The following is a 16,612-nucleotide window of genomic DNA, read 5'->3' as shown; positions in this document are numbered from 1 at the left end:
CAGTGCAGTGCAGGGGAGTTCAAGTTTGGGAAAAAACACTGATTTTGGGTATTTAAAAAGCTGCTATCTTTCTAATTTTAGCCCTTTCTTCCACATGTATCCTGTATAAAAGGATGCATATGAACATCTCATGATGTATGTTAGACAAATATTCTGAAATTCTGAAATAAGAACTACATTAAAAAACACTTAAGTATACCACCGAATTTGGATTATTATACCCCTGTTTAAAACAGTTTTGGAACTTTGTCTTCTACTTATATTGCTAAAATAACTTAGAAAACTAACAGCACATTTGAGGATGTTTTTTGGAAAACGGCTCTTTAATTTACCTCTACAAATGAAGTGTCTAAAATAATCCATGCTGAGAAAATACTAAACATAGAGGAGAGAAAGTGTGTGTCAGTAGAATATGTTCATATAGTATGGTGTTGCCCAAAATGAACTTCTTTTGAAATTACATGGGGCGGTTCATTTATAAGACACTCTGTCATTTTATTCTATGTAAGAGTCTATCTAATTCTGGCTGCATGTGAGAAAGCTATTACCAAGTGTTGGCTCTGAACTTTCACTTGTATTAGCTAAATGAAATACTCCTTCAATAGGAGATGGTAGATTACTTTTTTTTTAAATAAATGATTATTTATTTCTTAATTTGTTTACATATCTTTTTTTGGTTTTCTTTGTTGTTTTTTTATACCCTTATTATTTTTATGTATGAAAAGTGCTATATAAATTAACATATTAGTATTACTATTGTTTATTTTTCTTGGTTTTACACAGTAAATAACAATATTTATGTTAATTATAAAAATTTAAAAATAAAAAATAGAGCAGACCAACTGTGAGGAAGTAATTCCTATTTTTTAGGTTTTTCTATTTTCTATTTTTCATGCATATTTGTTTATTTTATCTCTCACCAAGACCGAGATAGATAGATAGATAGATAGATAGATAGATAGATAGATAGATAGATAGATAGATAGATAGATAGATAGATAGATAGATAGATAGATAGTTCTGTGGGTAACAGGTACCTGGTGGGCGGACGGAGGTCAGCAGCAGCGCGACCCCCACAGCTCAGAGCATGACCCCCGTTAGCGGAGCCTTCTCCACCCGCAGCCGCTCCGCCTCTCCTCCCCGCAGCCTGTACACTCCTCTCCGGGTTAATATAAGAAGGATCCAGCCTGTTTAAATAAATAAATCCTCCGGGAAAATGAATAAATGTGTCTGAAACAGAAATGCCCTCGTCTGATCAGATAATTAACTCCTTTAGGTTTGGTCTTTTTTATTATTTTTATGTTCTTTATGATCTTTATTTTACAGCCTAACCAGCCTAACCTACCCAGCTCAGGACCTGAGGTTCCTCTGAAAACCTGTTCCGTCTCTACTCTACACACTATAATTATAATACACCCTTATCTTCACTATCAGCATCAAGACTGCAGGTGGTTCCACCCATTATTACTGCATCATACCTGTCACTCGCTGCGTACCTGACCCAGCCCTGCTCTGTCCTGCTCAGTCCTGGGCTGCAGGTTTTTCTTTTTTCTCACGCTTTGTTTTACCTATTTTCCTGTTTGTCCTGTTACTATAGATACTACTGTTTGCACTGGGTTAAGCCTAAACCCGCTTTTATGCTTTAATACCTGACAGTACACAACATAACAGAATAATAAATATTATAGCAAACTCTGAGGTGCTGTTCCAGGATTCTTATGGCCGGAGATTAATATTCTAACAATGGTATAATTTATTGTAATTCAGTTCAGTTCTATTGATTTAAACATACTAATATAGCCTATATAGTATTAATAGAGCGTTTCACAACATGGCACTATTAAAGCAGCTTTACAGAGATCCGGGTCCAAACCGGACCTTTGAGCAAAGTTGACAGTGTCTTTATAGAACACACTAAAAAACAGAGGTACGATATAAGCACTTTCTTGTACTCAAAGGTACACTTTAAATTAATTGTACCCTCAAAGGTACAATATTGGTCTTTACAGGGTCAGATGTGTTCCCTCTGAGGTACAAAGTATTTCCTAACAGCAGAAAGTACAGATTTGTACCATTTAACCTGCAACTAAAGATACATTCAGTATTCTCTATCACTGTACTAATAAACAATATATATTTATATATTTTTGTTTATATTTATATATAAACATATTAATTTGACATATTTCATCAAGCTCATAACACATTCAGTTGATGTTAATGTTCACTGAAAGGTAATCTACTGTACCTCAATAAAAGTTATAGCCCCAGCGACAAGTTTTGTACTTTTCGGCACAGATCTGTTCTTATGTTTCTATATTTCTCAGTGTGAAATGTTGACTTATTCCATACGCCTTAAAAAAAATTAGATTGTGGAAAAATGGTAGGTAATAGGATGACTTTTTGAATTATATTTTATTTATTGATTTGCATATATACATTTGTTTTTGCCTCATTGTTTTTTATTGTTGTTGTTTTTTTTTTTTAATGTGAAGCATTAATGTTATCCTCTGTTTGATTCCATTACGCTTGTCTGTTTATTTAATAGTCCAAAAGGGAAATTCCATACATTGTCCATACAAACATAACTTTTTGCCTGGTATAATCACTGAGTTGTAAAAATATTCATTCAGACTGGTCTATTAAACACTTTTAAACCTAATACAACAGCTTCACAATCATTGTGATGCTCCACTGATCTGTCACAGAGCAACTATATCATTCTTACCCCAGGCTTGACACACTGATAACTGCCTTGTGGAAAGTTCCCTTGTGCTGACTGTAGGGGAAACTTTAAAACAGCTTCACAGAAAACTAGTACAAAATCTTTACAAATGTGCTGCTTTAATCCTTGTGCTAAAATAATAGCTTTTCTTGGTAGCTGTTTCTGAATGGCCTATGCTGTCTGATGGTCACTGTGGAAGGATGTAAACTAGCCATTTTTGGTTAGTAGAATTGTCTTCTGAACATTTCTGTTAACATTCTCATTTTCTTCCTCCTCCTGCAGCTCTGAGGGAGTTTTTTCCTTGCCTCAGCGCTCACTGGGTGTTCTGTATTCTGTATTCATTATTATGTCACACGTTTTAGGACTGAATATTCCTGTAACATTATTTCTGTAATGTTACAGGCTTAATGTTCTCTGTTAGCTGGGTCATCAAGATGAAAACATATCCTATATTGGTAAGCTAACTGGGTAACCAATGCTTGACCAGCATAGTGTATGTTGAATTTGATCCTGGTCATGCTGGCTGTTCAGTAAGAACAGATTGATTTTGCTGGTTATGCTGGTTAGCCAGCAAAGACAAGCTTGGCCATACTGGTTGAATAGCTCAATTTGCTAATTGGTGGATTAGCTAATCCACCAAAAATACCTTATTGGTGAAGAGCTAAACTGGTCAATCTGCCTAACCAGCTTAAGATAGCCAGGCTGTTTTTTTTTTCAGCAGGGCCCTCAGACATTATTTTATTACAGAGTGTAGTGGGAATTTGCTGACACTGGTAGTTTTGGATAGTTCATTAAATAGATATATTTATACTGTATACATTACAAGTTTGATTCATACCACAGCCTACTGTAAAAGAGTAAAATGTCAGTAAGATTCACAACAATTAACCATTTCATAGCAAACCATTCTGATTAACTTTGTTTAACCCCTGGATTAGTCAGAATTCTAATAGAGCAATGGAGAATATTTCCAAATAAAACAGATTAAGGTAAAGTCTATGACTTGTTTTCAAAGTTTACTGTCCTGGCCACCATGTACTTCTCCAAACAGATATTGAGCTCTTTCCTAAACTCTGGAGGGAACACTAACAACACAGAGGATAGAAAAGCACATCACATTTAAGAGAATTTCAGAAATGTGATGAGAAATGTGTGACATAACAGGCACAAATTCAGTCGTAGGTGGTGAGCTGTGAAGCCTTTGTCTGGAGGTAGAAAGAAAGGAATGGCCCCTTTCATGTTTTCTCTGCTTTAGCATAGCCTCACGTAGCAATAACTTAACGCTCTTGTCTATATTTAGATGCTAGTCTGAAAAGACTGTAAGGCTAAAACAGTAGACCTTTTGAAAAAATGACATAATGCACATAATGTACTTGGGCAGTTGGCATTCTGCTTCAAGCATGTTAAACTGTCATTGTGTTGGTGCCAGTGTATTTTTAAACTGTGTCTAACACAACATGATTGGACAGCTTAGCTTAAAGGAGGATATTACCTGAAAGAATGGTGCCGACTAGCATCATGTTGAACGACGGTGAGAGTCACCCAAAACGATTGAGGGCAGTTGTGCACTGATGAACCGCTGCAGTATTATATATTACTTAAAATCAATCCTACTCTTCCTGATGAAAGAAGACAGTTTTGCAACCCAGAATACATTTTGTCATATACATTACCTAATGCTTCAGTCCTGCTTTCATGTTAGGGAAATAATTTACCAGTCCTCTGTCCATTTTAAACCATTCTTGATCTAAATGTATGCTAGCATATCCAAGCAGAGCACTGCATTAATGCTCTCATACTCCATGTTAACAACAATTTTGTAAATTAAAACCTGTCTAATACTGATTTAACAGATGGGTGACTGGGTTGGAGCATTTTAAATTGCTTGCAGTACCACCAAATCTCAATCGCAGTTTCCAATTCCCAATCATTAGATGAAATGCTGAAATTGTCACTGATGCAAGGAAATGCGAAACCAGGTATTAGAAAATAGATGATTCATGGAACTAATTCTTCCAAAAACCTAAGGTAAACTGTCCTAGGTCCACTGTAATTTATGTAGTTACTTACTTATTCATAAGTTAATTAAAGGGGGAATTAGAACAGATTTTTCAAAGGTTCTGCACAATCTATAGTAAATAATATAGTGTAGCAACAGTGTAGAATCAGGAGGAGAAAACATGCTTCTTGTCAGCTTTATATTGTTCTAAAAACAGCTTTTATTTACCCGTCTGTGTGACACGGCCACAGTGACAACAAATTAACTTGAACAGTCAATTTAAATCAAGAGCGTCCTCACTGCCATGATACCCAGCAGCTGACTAAAATCCCATCGCTGCTTTATTGAAGCTACTTTAGAGTAAGCTCCTTTTAGGTTGGCCTATATGTATAATGGTAAAATAGGGTTACATTTTGAAATAGTGTCTAATAACTTTCAGAACGTGACATGTGACGTGGCTACACAAGCCCTTAACCAGAGTTGTACATCACCTGTCATCCAAGGCTTGCTGTTGGGAAAGACCGGGATTTGTTTTGTTGTGCTGTCTGCTCAAGTTAAAAACATGGACATGTGGTCAGACCAACCCAGATACGGGAGAGGTGATGCCTTGAACCCACGCGTCAGGTTGCTCTATGTTGTATGGTTCAGTGTGTTTTTCTTTTAGTGGGACTTGATGTTGATAGAATTTGGGGAGCACAGCTTTTAAATTTGATGATTAAAATCACCTATTGATATAAACAGCCCATATGAATGTTGTTTGCTAATGGCAGTTGGCAAACAGCCCAAGGCACGTTTGGTGGTGTGTAAACAGCAGTGATTAGGATGTGTTGGCAGACAAAGTAGACTGTTTTCTAAGGATTTAAGTCTGGAGATCTTGGATATCTGCATTACACATCTTTGATATTAGCGTCCTCCCCCCTTTCTTACCCGAGTCTCTAGTCCTGTCGTCTCGATGTGCAACACGGCCCATTATCTCAATAGCCTCACTCGGTTACATTACGTTGAGCCACATCTCAGTGATTTACATAATCCAGAACTTAAAGTTGTCCTTCTGCTTAAATTCACTTTTTCTTGTTCTTTGTGAAATACTATAGGTCTCTCTGAGTTGTATATGAATGCTGCACATGAAACTCTTCCTCAGCTTCCATTGTCTGCAGCAGTTAGTAAAAGAAAATGTTCAGTAAAACGTGTCGATCAGGAAAAGCACAGTGTCTACATAAATCCGTCAATTAGTATTCATGGCCCCGCCCAGGGGTGCACCTACATACTGTTTGTGGTGTCTGGGGGTGTGCAACGTACGGGGGGGGGGGGGGGGGGGGGGGGGGGGTATATGTTTTAAATTCATCAGCGTTATCATTGTTATATGCTTTTCCCAGTCATTCAGAGCTAAGGAACAAATGGTTAAAATGTGGTAAAGAAACATATGACATTGCAAAGACTGTTATTAGTGTCAGAAATGTCAATATTCATGATCAAGAGCCGAAATCCTATAGTTTTTCCCTGTCTACTCTCCCATGGGACTAAAGCAGTGTTTTACCGGATCACCGGAGCACTTTTTCACATAAAACAGCTCACATGGCATTCATTCATTCATTCAAGAGACCACAACTAGACATTTTAAATTTAATATAAACTAATGGAATGAGACCTTTAAAAAAACAATTAAAAAAGTAATTTGAAATTATTATAAGATTAAAGATACTTGGTTATTGATCCTAAATATGCAGTGTAATCTTGTATTGTCAAATATGGCATACATATACACTTGGTCAAAAGCTTGGACACACCTAGTAATTAGTGTGTTTTTTTTTTTTTTTATGTTTTATACCTTATTTTTTTTTATTTTCTACGAGATTGGTGATTTAATTGGGATGAGCTGGAGCTTTACAGCGTGAAAGAAAAGCAGCAACTCCAGGTTCCAGGTTACTCTCCCTTATGAAGAGATTAAAATAGATTAAAATAAGATTAAAAAGAATGTGTAGATTTGTCCTCAAAGATAAATGTGGTACTTAGAAAAATCTAAAGTATAAAACATATTTTGATTTGTTTAAAACTTTTTGTTTACTAAATAAGTCCACATGTGTTCCTGTATAGCTTCAATTTAATTTAATTTAAATAGCTTTAATATTAAATTTACAATCATACAAATAAAGAAAACACCCTGAGAGAGAATAGATGTGTCCAAACTTTTGAGATGAACCCAGGCTGCGCAAACAGTGCGCAGAGTTAGTGCCCTGAACCCTCCTTTTTTCTCATTTTCTCAGAGCGGAAGTGTTGAACTGCGGTGTTTATCTTTATGCGCAGTGCAGCTTTATCACCGGGTTCTGGGTTTGATACACTACAGTAATGCTGTGAACATTTTCACACAGCCGGTAAAATGCGCTGGGACGCGGTGAGTACAGGGCTGCGGGGGGTTTCACAGGCCGTGTCTGAGCTGGAGTTTAGCGGCGGGATCGCGCTGGTGGTCGCGGTGTCCTCCGCCCTGAGTATCGCTTCCGGTTACCTGCAGCTCTCCCCCCAGCTCCTCAGCCTGGACTCCAACCTGCTGCTCAGCCTCCACGGTAAGAGTCTGATACACAGACAGACTGTAAACCTGCCCCTCTACCTGAACACACTGTAAACCTGCTCCTCTACCTGAACACACTGTAAACCTGCTCCTCTACCTGAACACACTGTAAACCTGCTCCTCTACCTGAACACACTGTAAACCTGCTCCTCTACCTGAACACACTGTAAACCTGCTCCTCTACCTGAACACACTGTAAACCTGCTCCTCTACCTGAACACACTGTAAACCTGCCCTCTACCTGAACACACTGTAAACCTGCTCCTCTACCTGAACACACTGTAAACCTGCTCCTCTACCTGAACACACTGTAAACCTGCTCCTCTACCTGAACACACTGTAAACCTGCTCCTCTACCTGAACACACTGTAAACCTGCTCCTCTACCTGAACACACTGTAAACCTGCTCCTCTACCTGAACACACTGTAAACCTGCCCTCTACCTGAACACACTGTAAACCTGCTCCTCTACCTGAACACACTGTAAACCTGCTCCTCTACCTGAACACACTGTCTGTACTGCCCTGTAAGAAACCTGCCCAATAGCAGAAAAAGTTGCCATTAGGGGGTGGGCAATATTATATCGTATACAATACATCGTGATACAGAAATATCATGATATTAAAAATGCATATCGTGATAATAGGGCTGTTCTGTCTTAAAAGTAGTCTATTATTCACTGTGAAGCTTTAGGTGTATTTATTGTATAATTGTTTTAGTTTGCAGTTTATATGCATGCACTAAATATTCTGCAATATTATTTGCTGCATTATATTATTTTATGCTATATTATTTATTTTGCCACATTATGATTATACTGTTATACTATTATACTATATTCCTGAAATGAATGAATTATTTTAGTTTTCCTGTATCGCCAAGTATATCGTTATCGCAAAAATACCCTGAAATATTGTGATATTATTTTAGAGCCATATCGCCCACCCCTACCGCCCACCTCTCCTGAAGTCTCCATTGCTTCACCAGCCGCTTGTGTTCAGTAAAACTGAGCCAGATCCTCTTTCAGAGGCTGTATGTGTAACGTAAGTACGTAAAGACGTGTGACGTGGCCAGAAGAACTCCCACAAAAAGACCCGACCCCCAGTTTTTTAGAATAAATGTATTAGCCTTAACAGTGATTGTCGTTTCAGCACACTGAAACCATTAAACTCAATATTTCGTCCACTTAGAAATGCTTCTGCTTCCAATTTAGAAACAAAATAATACGGACTGCCACTTTAAGTCACCATGAAAGCCAATATATTTTTCTGCATCAAACCTACGCTGTAACCCGACACACACCTCCCCAGAAATGTGACTATGAGACACACAACGCCTACAGCAGCAGCTGTGATTGGCCACCAAGCCTCCTGTGCACTGCAGAGCAACGCAGAGTCGCAGAGACACACAGAGGCAGATGTATAAACGTGCCCCGCTGTGTAGGGCACTTACGCAGATTGTGCCACAGGCAGCACGTTAACTTGACTGATGAACATGAACAAATAGTTAGAATAGGGGAACAGATTGCAGCATTAATTCTGTGGAAATGCATGAACAATATAGTGATATTTTCTGCTACAAGTGAAATTTAGGCTTTTCCACAGAATTTATTTTACAATTTGTTCCTCAGAAGTCCACGAATGAAGTGTAGATCTACATTGAACTTATTAATGGTATAAAAATAGTGATTTCTTTGCCTGGGCAACGCTATGCCCCTATCACTAGCATTGTAAGCCTGTTAGGAGCATTAGCTTAAAGTGCTGAATTTCAGAATGCCGGGTGTGAATGGAGGTAGGCTATTGGACAAAAGTTTCATGTTTCAATACACCCCAGGTTCATTTCACACCTGATTTCTCTGGTTTTTAATGACCACTAGTCCAGGCCTTTAAGTTGTTATGATCTGCATTTTGCTTTATGATCAACAAAAATATTATTTGAACCAAGACCACTGTGTGTGTATGTGGCTGGTTTAGTAGAGATGACCAATGGGATGTCACAAATTCGAAATGCCAGAATAGACTCATCTAGTTTGTAAAACAGCTGGGTAAAACTAACAGATTAACACACTGTGTAGTAAAGTGTATTTTCTCTGTCTCTTTTCATTTCCTTCCTCCAGTCCACAAACTCATCACATACAGCTTCTACCATAAGGGTTTGGGGCACCTCGTCATTTGTGTTGGTGTGCTGGTGTTCTTCTGCAGCGGTTTAGAGAAAGGAGTTGGAACGGTGCGTTTTCTACACCAGCTCCTCCTTCTCTCCACCTGTGTTGGCTTACTGCACGTCCCCCTGGAGCTGCTGCTGTTTTCTCCAACATCCAGGAGCTCTGTTTCTGGCCTAATCCCAGTTTCTCTTGCTGTACTGGGCATGGTGACCATCAGTTCTCGCATGCGGAAGGCGCTGCTGATGGGTGTAAATGTGCCTACTGCAACTGTTCCCTGGCTCCTACTGCTTTTGATCACGCTCTTCATCCCAAACACTGTGCTCCTCTGCAATGTTATGGCGGTAGTAGTAGGAGAGATGTGTATCCTTTTGACTGGTTATTGTTGTTTGTCCTGATATTTCTTTCTTTAAAATTGAAGAGTTAACCTTAGAGTTAAATTTACACGGCCAATTACCCAACCCACTCATTAGGACTCCTCCTATCACTAGTGATGCCCCAACACACCAGGAGGGTGAAGACTAACACATGCTTCCTCTGATACATGTGAAGTCAGACACCGCTTCTTTTCGAGCTGCTGCTGATGCAGCATTACCGAGTAGCATCACAGTGCTAACGCTCGGAGGAAAGCGCAGCGACTCGGTTCTGATACACCAGCTCACAGACGCCCTGTGCTGCAGACATCACCCTAGGAGTGATGTGGGGAGAGAGCGCCATCTACTGTACCCACCCGGAGGGAGCAGGGCCAATTGTGCTCCCTCTGAGCGCCGGCAGCTTGATGGTAAAGCTGCATGAGCGGGGGTTCAAACCCTCTTAATCTATTTTGTTGAAATTGTAGCAGATTAACATTTGAAACAAAGCACAATACATGTACAGTAAAATAAATGTACCTCAGTAGTGATATTCTAATTATAAATTTCCACAAACAGTGCTATATTTAGACAGAAATTGCAGTGCTCTTTAAGTCAAAGCAAGACGTCTAGTCTTTTAGCAAACAAACAGATACTATAGCTAAGTTGGTCCAGACAATGTTACTATCCTAGCCCTAACAGTTAGTTAGTAAAGATGAGATATTGGAGTGTAAAAAATACTAATGTTAAATTCAACACTGGATTATTATTCAAATAATCTATACAGAATAAAGGCTTATTTGTTGTATTCTTTTACATTTTTTCTTTTTACACATTTGAAATAATTTTAAATGTCTCTAGTAGTGCATATTATATAGAATCAATAAAACGTGCATCATTATTATGTCCATAGTATTATGCAAAAATATTTTGCCATATCACACATGTATGTACGAGTGTGTTCTATATTAATGAGAGCATTACACAGCACATTCTTTGTTGCACCCATATGACGTATCCTTAACTCTAAGCTCTTGTATAGATGGTATGGGATGGTTTTCACTGTTGGAAATGTCCGAGTCTAAAGCATGCGTGCTTGAGAAGAAAATGCCATTCAGGTTGCTGAAGAAGATCCCATGTGTGCAGTTTGTTCCTGCATCTGCCGAGGAGCGAAAAAAGACCCTACATGCAGTGTAAGTGATTTTTCTCCTAATGTTGTACTATAAATAAAGATATAAACCTATTATTAACACATGGTATGGTCAAGAATGGTTTCATTTCTACATTTATATGCTCTACTCCGTCCATGTACTATGTTACCATTGACTCATAGACAATGTTCATGAAGCATCTTAAAAACTTCCCAGCTGGCACACAACCGACCTTCAACATTTAAATGTGGTTGAAATATGACTAAAGTAATGTATGCTGTTGTTTCTACTTTGAAACAACGTTGAATTAACAGTTAATGTTCAATGGTTGTGCTAACATTTAAATTTTAACTATGAGTTAACATTTAATTTTTAATGGTTATGCTAACATTGAAATTTTAACGTTGAATCAACATTTAATGTCCAATGGTTGTGCTAAGGTTGAAATAACGTTAAATCAACATTTAATGTCCAATGGTTGTGCTAACATTGAAAATTTTACGTTGAATCAACATAATGTCCTCAACCTCCTGCCTTTTGAATCAGCATTTTACATTTCATCACCATATCATTTCTAAAAGCGGTTGGATGGAGGAATGAAACAGTGTTTTACTTCTATTTTCAGTAACTGCTTTTTAATTTAGCATCATGTTCATGTTCTAATAGTTTCACTGTTTTAGTGTTTTTGAGATCAGATGTTCAGTAATCAGATTGGTGGTGGTAAATGGTAACTTTTTTTATACTCTGTAGATTTACTTCAGTGATAACCAGGGGCCAGTTGTTCAAAAAATGTAATCCGGATCAAAATTATCCAGATTTGGTAATCACATTTTTTGCTATCCAGGATCAGGTGATCTGTCTTACTTTTAAGCCAGTTTTTCAAAGCAATATTGGATTGGATCAACCTGATCCAGAAACACAGTTTTCAGGATTACCTAATCCGGATTACCAGCTATGTAAAAAACAGATAGAAGAACCAACAGGGGTTGATGACTCCTTTTCTTGCAGTAACAAGATACTGCTTATTGCAAAACAATACGAGCAATTGAGCGTTTAAATGGAGTTCTGCAGAGACGCTTTGCATGATTTAACTATTTGCGAGTCGAACCACAGGGAGCATGCAACATAACACTTGCATGTATTGTCCTGCCCAATGTTGCTACCAGACGCAATGTCCCTCTCTGTGATGTTCATGATGCACCTGAGCCTGTTGAAGAACCAGAACAAACTCTGGTGTTCTTTTCAATTGTTCGAAATTATTTTTGACAGCTTCATATCTGATAAATGTTTCTTTGACATTAATATACAGTGATGAATGACAGTGACGTAGATGAAAAAATGAATATATTATTTTTGTTTGTTATTGAAATCTTTTGGGGGGTTTATTTAATGGGGTCAAGATTGTTTTTATTTTTACGTTACTATAGTAAAAGGCTTAATTGGTAGCCAATGTCTACTTTATCACTGTAACGGTTAAACAGGTCAAGTGCAAAATAGAAATAAAAGTATATACACTAAATTGTACAAATGTATTTTTTTTTACTTTAAAACTTTGATTTTAAAGTTTTACCACATTTACTTCCTGAAATCCACTTTGAAATCCTACCCCTTGTTGGGATCAGGGTAATCCTGTTTTTTTGGATCAAAGTTATCCAAATCCTACTGAAAAGTTTTGAACAACAGAAACTGAAGGTTTGATCCATTTACAAACTAGGATTGGATTACGTGATCTGATCCGATTTCAGAATGCTTCTTTTCCTTTTGAACAACCCGTTTTTCAGATTTGATCCAATCCGATAACCAAAATCCGATCAGATTACCTCTGAACAACTGGCCCCAGAGGATTTTCTAATTTTAGTGAGCTATAGTTTATTAAAGGTTGAACATATAACGTGGATTCACTTTTCAAAATCAACAGTTGATTCAACGTTGATTCAACCATAACATCTACGCTGATCAACGTTGAAAAGACAGCTGGGTTATATGGGATATTTGTTTAACCCTTGTGTGGTGTTCGGGTCTGTGGGACCCGTTTTCATTTTTCATCAAATGATACTAAAAATATATTTTTTCTAAATCAAACTCATTGGCATTGGCTCATTTTTTGGCAAATGAAACATAGATAATATATTTTTATGTCACAGCACCTTATTTAAAAAAAAAAGTATATATTTTGGGCCCAGTCTGTCCGTTGTTAAAATGCCATTGATACATTAATGCAGCCTGTGGCAGCCCAGTAAAACTAGGTTTGCCTATTGTAATCCAACACTCTGACAATTTTACAGTTTTTACCCATACTGATCATCTCATCATTTTAATCAAATGCCTTGAAACATCATATTTCCCTCAAAACTTGTGTTTGGCAAAGACAAAGTAATGTATTTTAGAATATATTGCGTTTTTTTTTTTTTTTTTTTAGTCAAAAAAAAAAAAAGTGTATGTTTCTGTAAAGCTAAATGGTGGGCACACATTTGAAGTAACCATTCCAAATTTAGTTCCATCCATACTCTTTCACTAAATGTTTGTCTTGGTAGCATATCTGTCAAATTTCAAAGTCAGTGCAGTGTCTACCAGGAGATTTTACAGCACTTCCTGCTTCCCTCTGCTGACAACTTTTATAGGAATCCGGATTTCATTTTCCAGCAGGACTTGGCACACTGCCCACACTGCCAAAAGTACCAATTGGTCTTATAATATAATATTTAAATTTTCTAAGACACATATTTTTGGGTTTTCATCATAATCATCAGCAGTAAAAAGAAAAATGCTTAAAATTGATCACTCTTTGTATAATACATGTATATATGAGTTTCAGATTTTTTTCAGTGTGAAGTCAAGTCAAGTAGTTTTATTGTCAGTACAGCATATGTACAGGACATACAGAGAATTGAAATTACGTTACTCTCCTTCCCAATTTTACAGCAGGTACAGATAAAAGATATATAATATAAAAGAATGGGAGACACTATATGTACAATACAATAAGGACACAGTAGACATACGTGAGACAAAGACAATAGTGCAATAATGATAGGGGTGAAAATAAGATATATAATATAAAAGAATGAGAGACACTATATGTACAATACACAAATAGACATACTTAAGACAATAGTGCAATAGTGATGGGGGGGTGATTAAGATGGGATGACAGTACAAGTGTGCGCTCGGGGCAGGATTGGGATGGGGGGGTAGAGCAGGAAGAGTTCAGCATCCTCACAGCCTGATGGATGGAGCTGTCCCTTAGTCTGCTGGTCCTCGCCCCAAGACTCCGTAGTCTTCCTTCCTGATGGCAGCCGGCTGAAGAAGCCGTGTAGTGGGAGGGAGGGATCTCCTGCCAGACGGAGGGCTTTCCGTGATTCAGTGATTACATTTCTTGAGATGCACTAGTATTTCTATTTACAGATTCCTGCTTTAAAATGTCTGTGAATCTTCTTGAAAATCAGAATTGGTGCATTCCCAATATTATTTGCATGTAAATGTTCATTTGTATTGATTTATTGCAGCATATAAATAATAAAGTGCACTGTCCACTGTTTCAGATGTAACCCTCCGCCAGGCTCATACCCTGTTCAGGCCTATGCTCCAGCACCGATGTCCCCTCCTCAAGCTCCAGGAAGTCTACCCAGCAGTCTAGACGGCTGGCCCTACGCAGCCTGCGCTCAGCAGAACTACACGGTGCCTTCACCGTACTCTGGGTATGGTATCGGGCACAGTGTTGGATCTAGCCACGGACACAGCCATGGTGGGCATGCCTGTGGGCATTCTCATGGACACAGTCATCAGCATCAGACCAGCAGTTCTTGGACTCCAGTGGCTTCCCATGCCCATTCTCATTTCAGCCCTCCTGTAAACATGGATGCACAGTCTTTTGTTAACCTGCCACAGGTAACGGTACAGTCAGGCTCTCAATCTCCTCACTTACAGACCCTCTCACAGCCTGCTGCTGCTGCTTCTGTGCTGCCTTCTGGACCTACCAGCTATGGACATTAAATCTGAACAGAAACCTGAAGCCCTGGTTCTTCTCCTCAGTCCTGAGCAGGACCTTCTCCAACTCAGGTTTCAGGTTACAGATTTCTCAGTTATTAACAAAAAATTTGGCATAAGTTAATTCTCTGTTTTTTATGCAAGTACTGTCTTGCTTTTTTAATCTAAAGCCTGTTTTGTATTTCTAGTTGAATTTTTAAAAACACTTTATTGCTGGTTGGAAGTGATATGTGACTGAAAAGGTTAAAGTACAGTTACTACAGGTGCTTCTGCATTTATAAAGTGTTTTTTTTTTTTTTTTACAAATTAGTTTATATTCCTTTTTAAAGTGGGGGTATATTACAAAAGAGGATTTCTGAGTTCTGTGTGCAGATATACAGTCAAATCCATACGTTCTGTCTTTTTGGGCTCAAAATTATGCGAAAATGTATTTATGAACAGTTTTATGGATAGGTGTGGCCTGTTTTCACATTATACAGTGACAAATTGGAACAATATATTCAATTAAATTTTATTCAATTCAATTTTATTTCTATAGTGCTTTTTACAACAAAGGTTGTCACAAAGCCGCTTTACAGGAAAAACAGGTCCACGCCTCTTATGAGCAGCACCACAGAGATGCCGATTTTATGGTGACACAGTGGCAAGAAAAAACTCCGTTTAAGAGGAAGAAACCTTGGAAGGAACCAAGACTCAGTCCGAGGAACCCATCCTACTCGGGTCGACCCGCTCAGTACAAACAAATAACAAACAACAAACAAATAACAGAACAAAACAGTACAGAGAATTAATGTGAACTATGGCTAATATAACAGGTACTAATTTATGAATATAAATTAAAAACTATAGAGCTATGGCTAATACAGAAACAGATACTGAGTGTGTTAATGGTAATCAGAACTGGAGTTAATTCTAAATGTGCACTTAGTATTTGTTCATAGGAACTTTCAAAATCCGGCCCAAAGTGATGATAATGTAAGCAAGGCCTAGAAAAAAAAACATAAAGGCAAAACAAACCTATAAGTAAGATTGTAGAAAGTACAGGAGTATTTAGTTTAATCTTCAAAGACAGTACTGCACTGGCAAACATCAGCCACGTCAGAAAACCAAGAATACCTCTAAAGCCCCTTTTTAAGGTTAATAATCGCAGAATTCACCGAATTTCGCTTACACAAAGTGCATTTAGTCTGGTCAAGAACATTCTAGAGGAGGTTGGCACATCATTGTCAAAGTCAAATTCAAGCCATGTCACACAATTTGTCTTTGGATAGATAAAAACAAGATTAACTAGTGTATGGGAAAGCAAAGGAAGGGTTCATAATCTGAACTGAAGCACACCAAGTCATCTATCAAACATGCTGACAGCACTGTTGCAGCATGGGCTTACATGGCTGCAAGTGAAACTGGGTCACTGGTGTTTACTATTAGATGTGTCAACTAATACAAGCAGCAGGATGGATTCTGAAGTGTATAGAGCTTAATGCTGAGCAACACTACACTGTATATATGTATAATTGCCCAAAAAAGCAGAAAGAGCAAAAAGTGTCTCAAGCCAAAGAAATGTAATGTTTGTTAATGGCCGAGTCAGCCACCTGGCTTTAACCCACTTGAACATGATTTTCATTATAAATAAACTTGACTGTGTAAGTCTCAGTCAGTGGTCTCTTTTTTTTTTT

The 16,612-nt window shown here is 37.9% G+C and overlaps 2 protein-coding genes and 1 long non-coding RNA gene across 5 annotated transcripts in view; 1 reads left to right on the top strand and 2 right to left on the bottom strand.

Annotated features, from left to right (window-relative positions):
* Positions 1–1,398, bottom strand: part of LOC103043521 (adhesion G-protein coupled receptor G2) — a 37,866-nt gene extending 36,468 nt beyond the window's left edge. The window contains exon 1 of one of the 2 annotated variants that reach the window (XM_049468601.1): positions 1,038–1,398. The gene's annotated coding sequence lies outside the window, so the exon portion shown is untranslated. The remainder of the gene's footprint in view (positions 1–1,037) is intronic. The other variant, XM_022681506.2, reaches the window with a different exon arrangement.
* A 5,564-nt stretch (positions 1,399–6,962) lies between these two features.
* Positions 6,963–16,589, top strand: rhbdd2 (rhomboid domain containing 2). Its single transcript, XM_022681505.2, has 4 exons — positions 6,963–7,285; positions 9,407–9,811; positions 10,841–10,991; positions 14,492–16,589. Exons 1-4 carry the CDS (start codon positions 7,102–7,104, stop codon positions 14,940–14,942), a joined length of 1,191 nt encoding a protein of 396 aa, XP_022537226.2. The 5' UTR covers positions 6,963–7,101; the 3' UTR covers positions 14,943–16,589.
* Positions 7,228–8,233, bottom strand: LOC125784826 (uncharacterized). 2 transcript variants are annotated; one of them, XR_007427424.1, is made up of 2 exons: positions 7,751–8,233; positions 7,228–7,520 (listed from the first exon to the last, which is right to left on the bottom strand). It is a non-coding gene; the product is annotated as an uncharacterized LOC125784826 (long non-coding RNA). The 2 variants fall into 2 exon arrangements; XR_007427425.1 differs by lacking the exon at positions 7,751–8,233 and adding an exon at positions 7,578–7,714.
* Positions 16,590–16,612: the final 23 nt, after the last annotated feature.

The sequence above is a fragment of the Astyanax mexicanus genome, chromosome 20 (assembly GCF_023375975.1).
Source record: "Astyanax mexicanus isolate ESR-SI-001 chromosome 20, AstMex3_surface, whole genome shotgun sequence".
NCBI lineage: Eukaryota > Metazoa > Chordata > Actinopteri > Characiformes > Acestrorhamphidae > Astyanax > Astyanax mexicanus.
Note: the sequence above shows the minus strand (reverse complement) of the source record. Positions and strands in the feature narration are given on the sequence as shown.

What these genes read in the sequence shown, in the direction of transcription:
- rhbdd2 (XM_022681505.2), top strand. Translation starts at nt 7,102, where the DNA reads ATGCGCTGGGACGCGGTGAGTACAGGGCTGCGGGGGGTTTCACAGGCC. An exon ending in GGTAGTAGTAGGAGAGATGT is followed by an intron (nt 9,812 to 10,840) that starts GTATCCTTTTGA and finishes GCTCTTGTATAG; the next exon opens with ATGGTATGGGATGGTTTTCA. An exon ending in AAAAAGACCCTACATGCAGT is followed by an intron (nt 10,992 to 14,491) that starts GTAAGTGATTTT and finishes CCACTGTTTCAG; the next exon opens with ATGTAACCCTCCGCCAGGCT.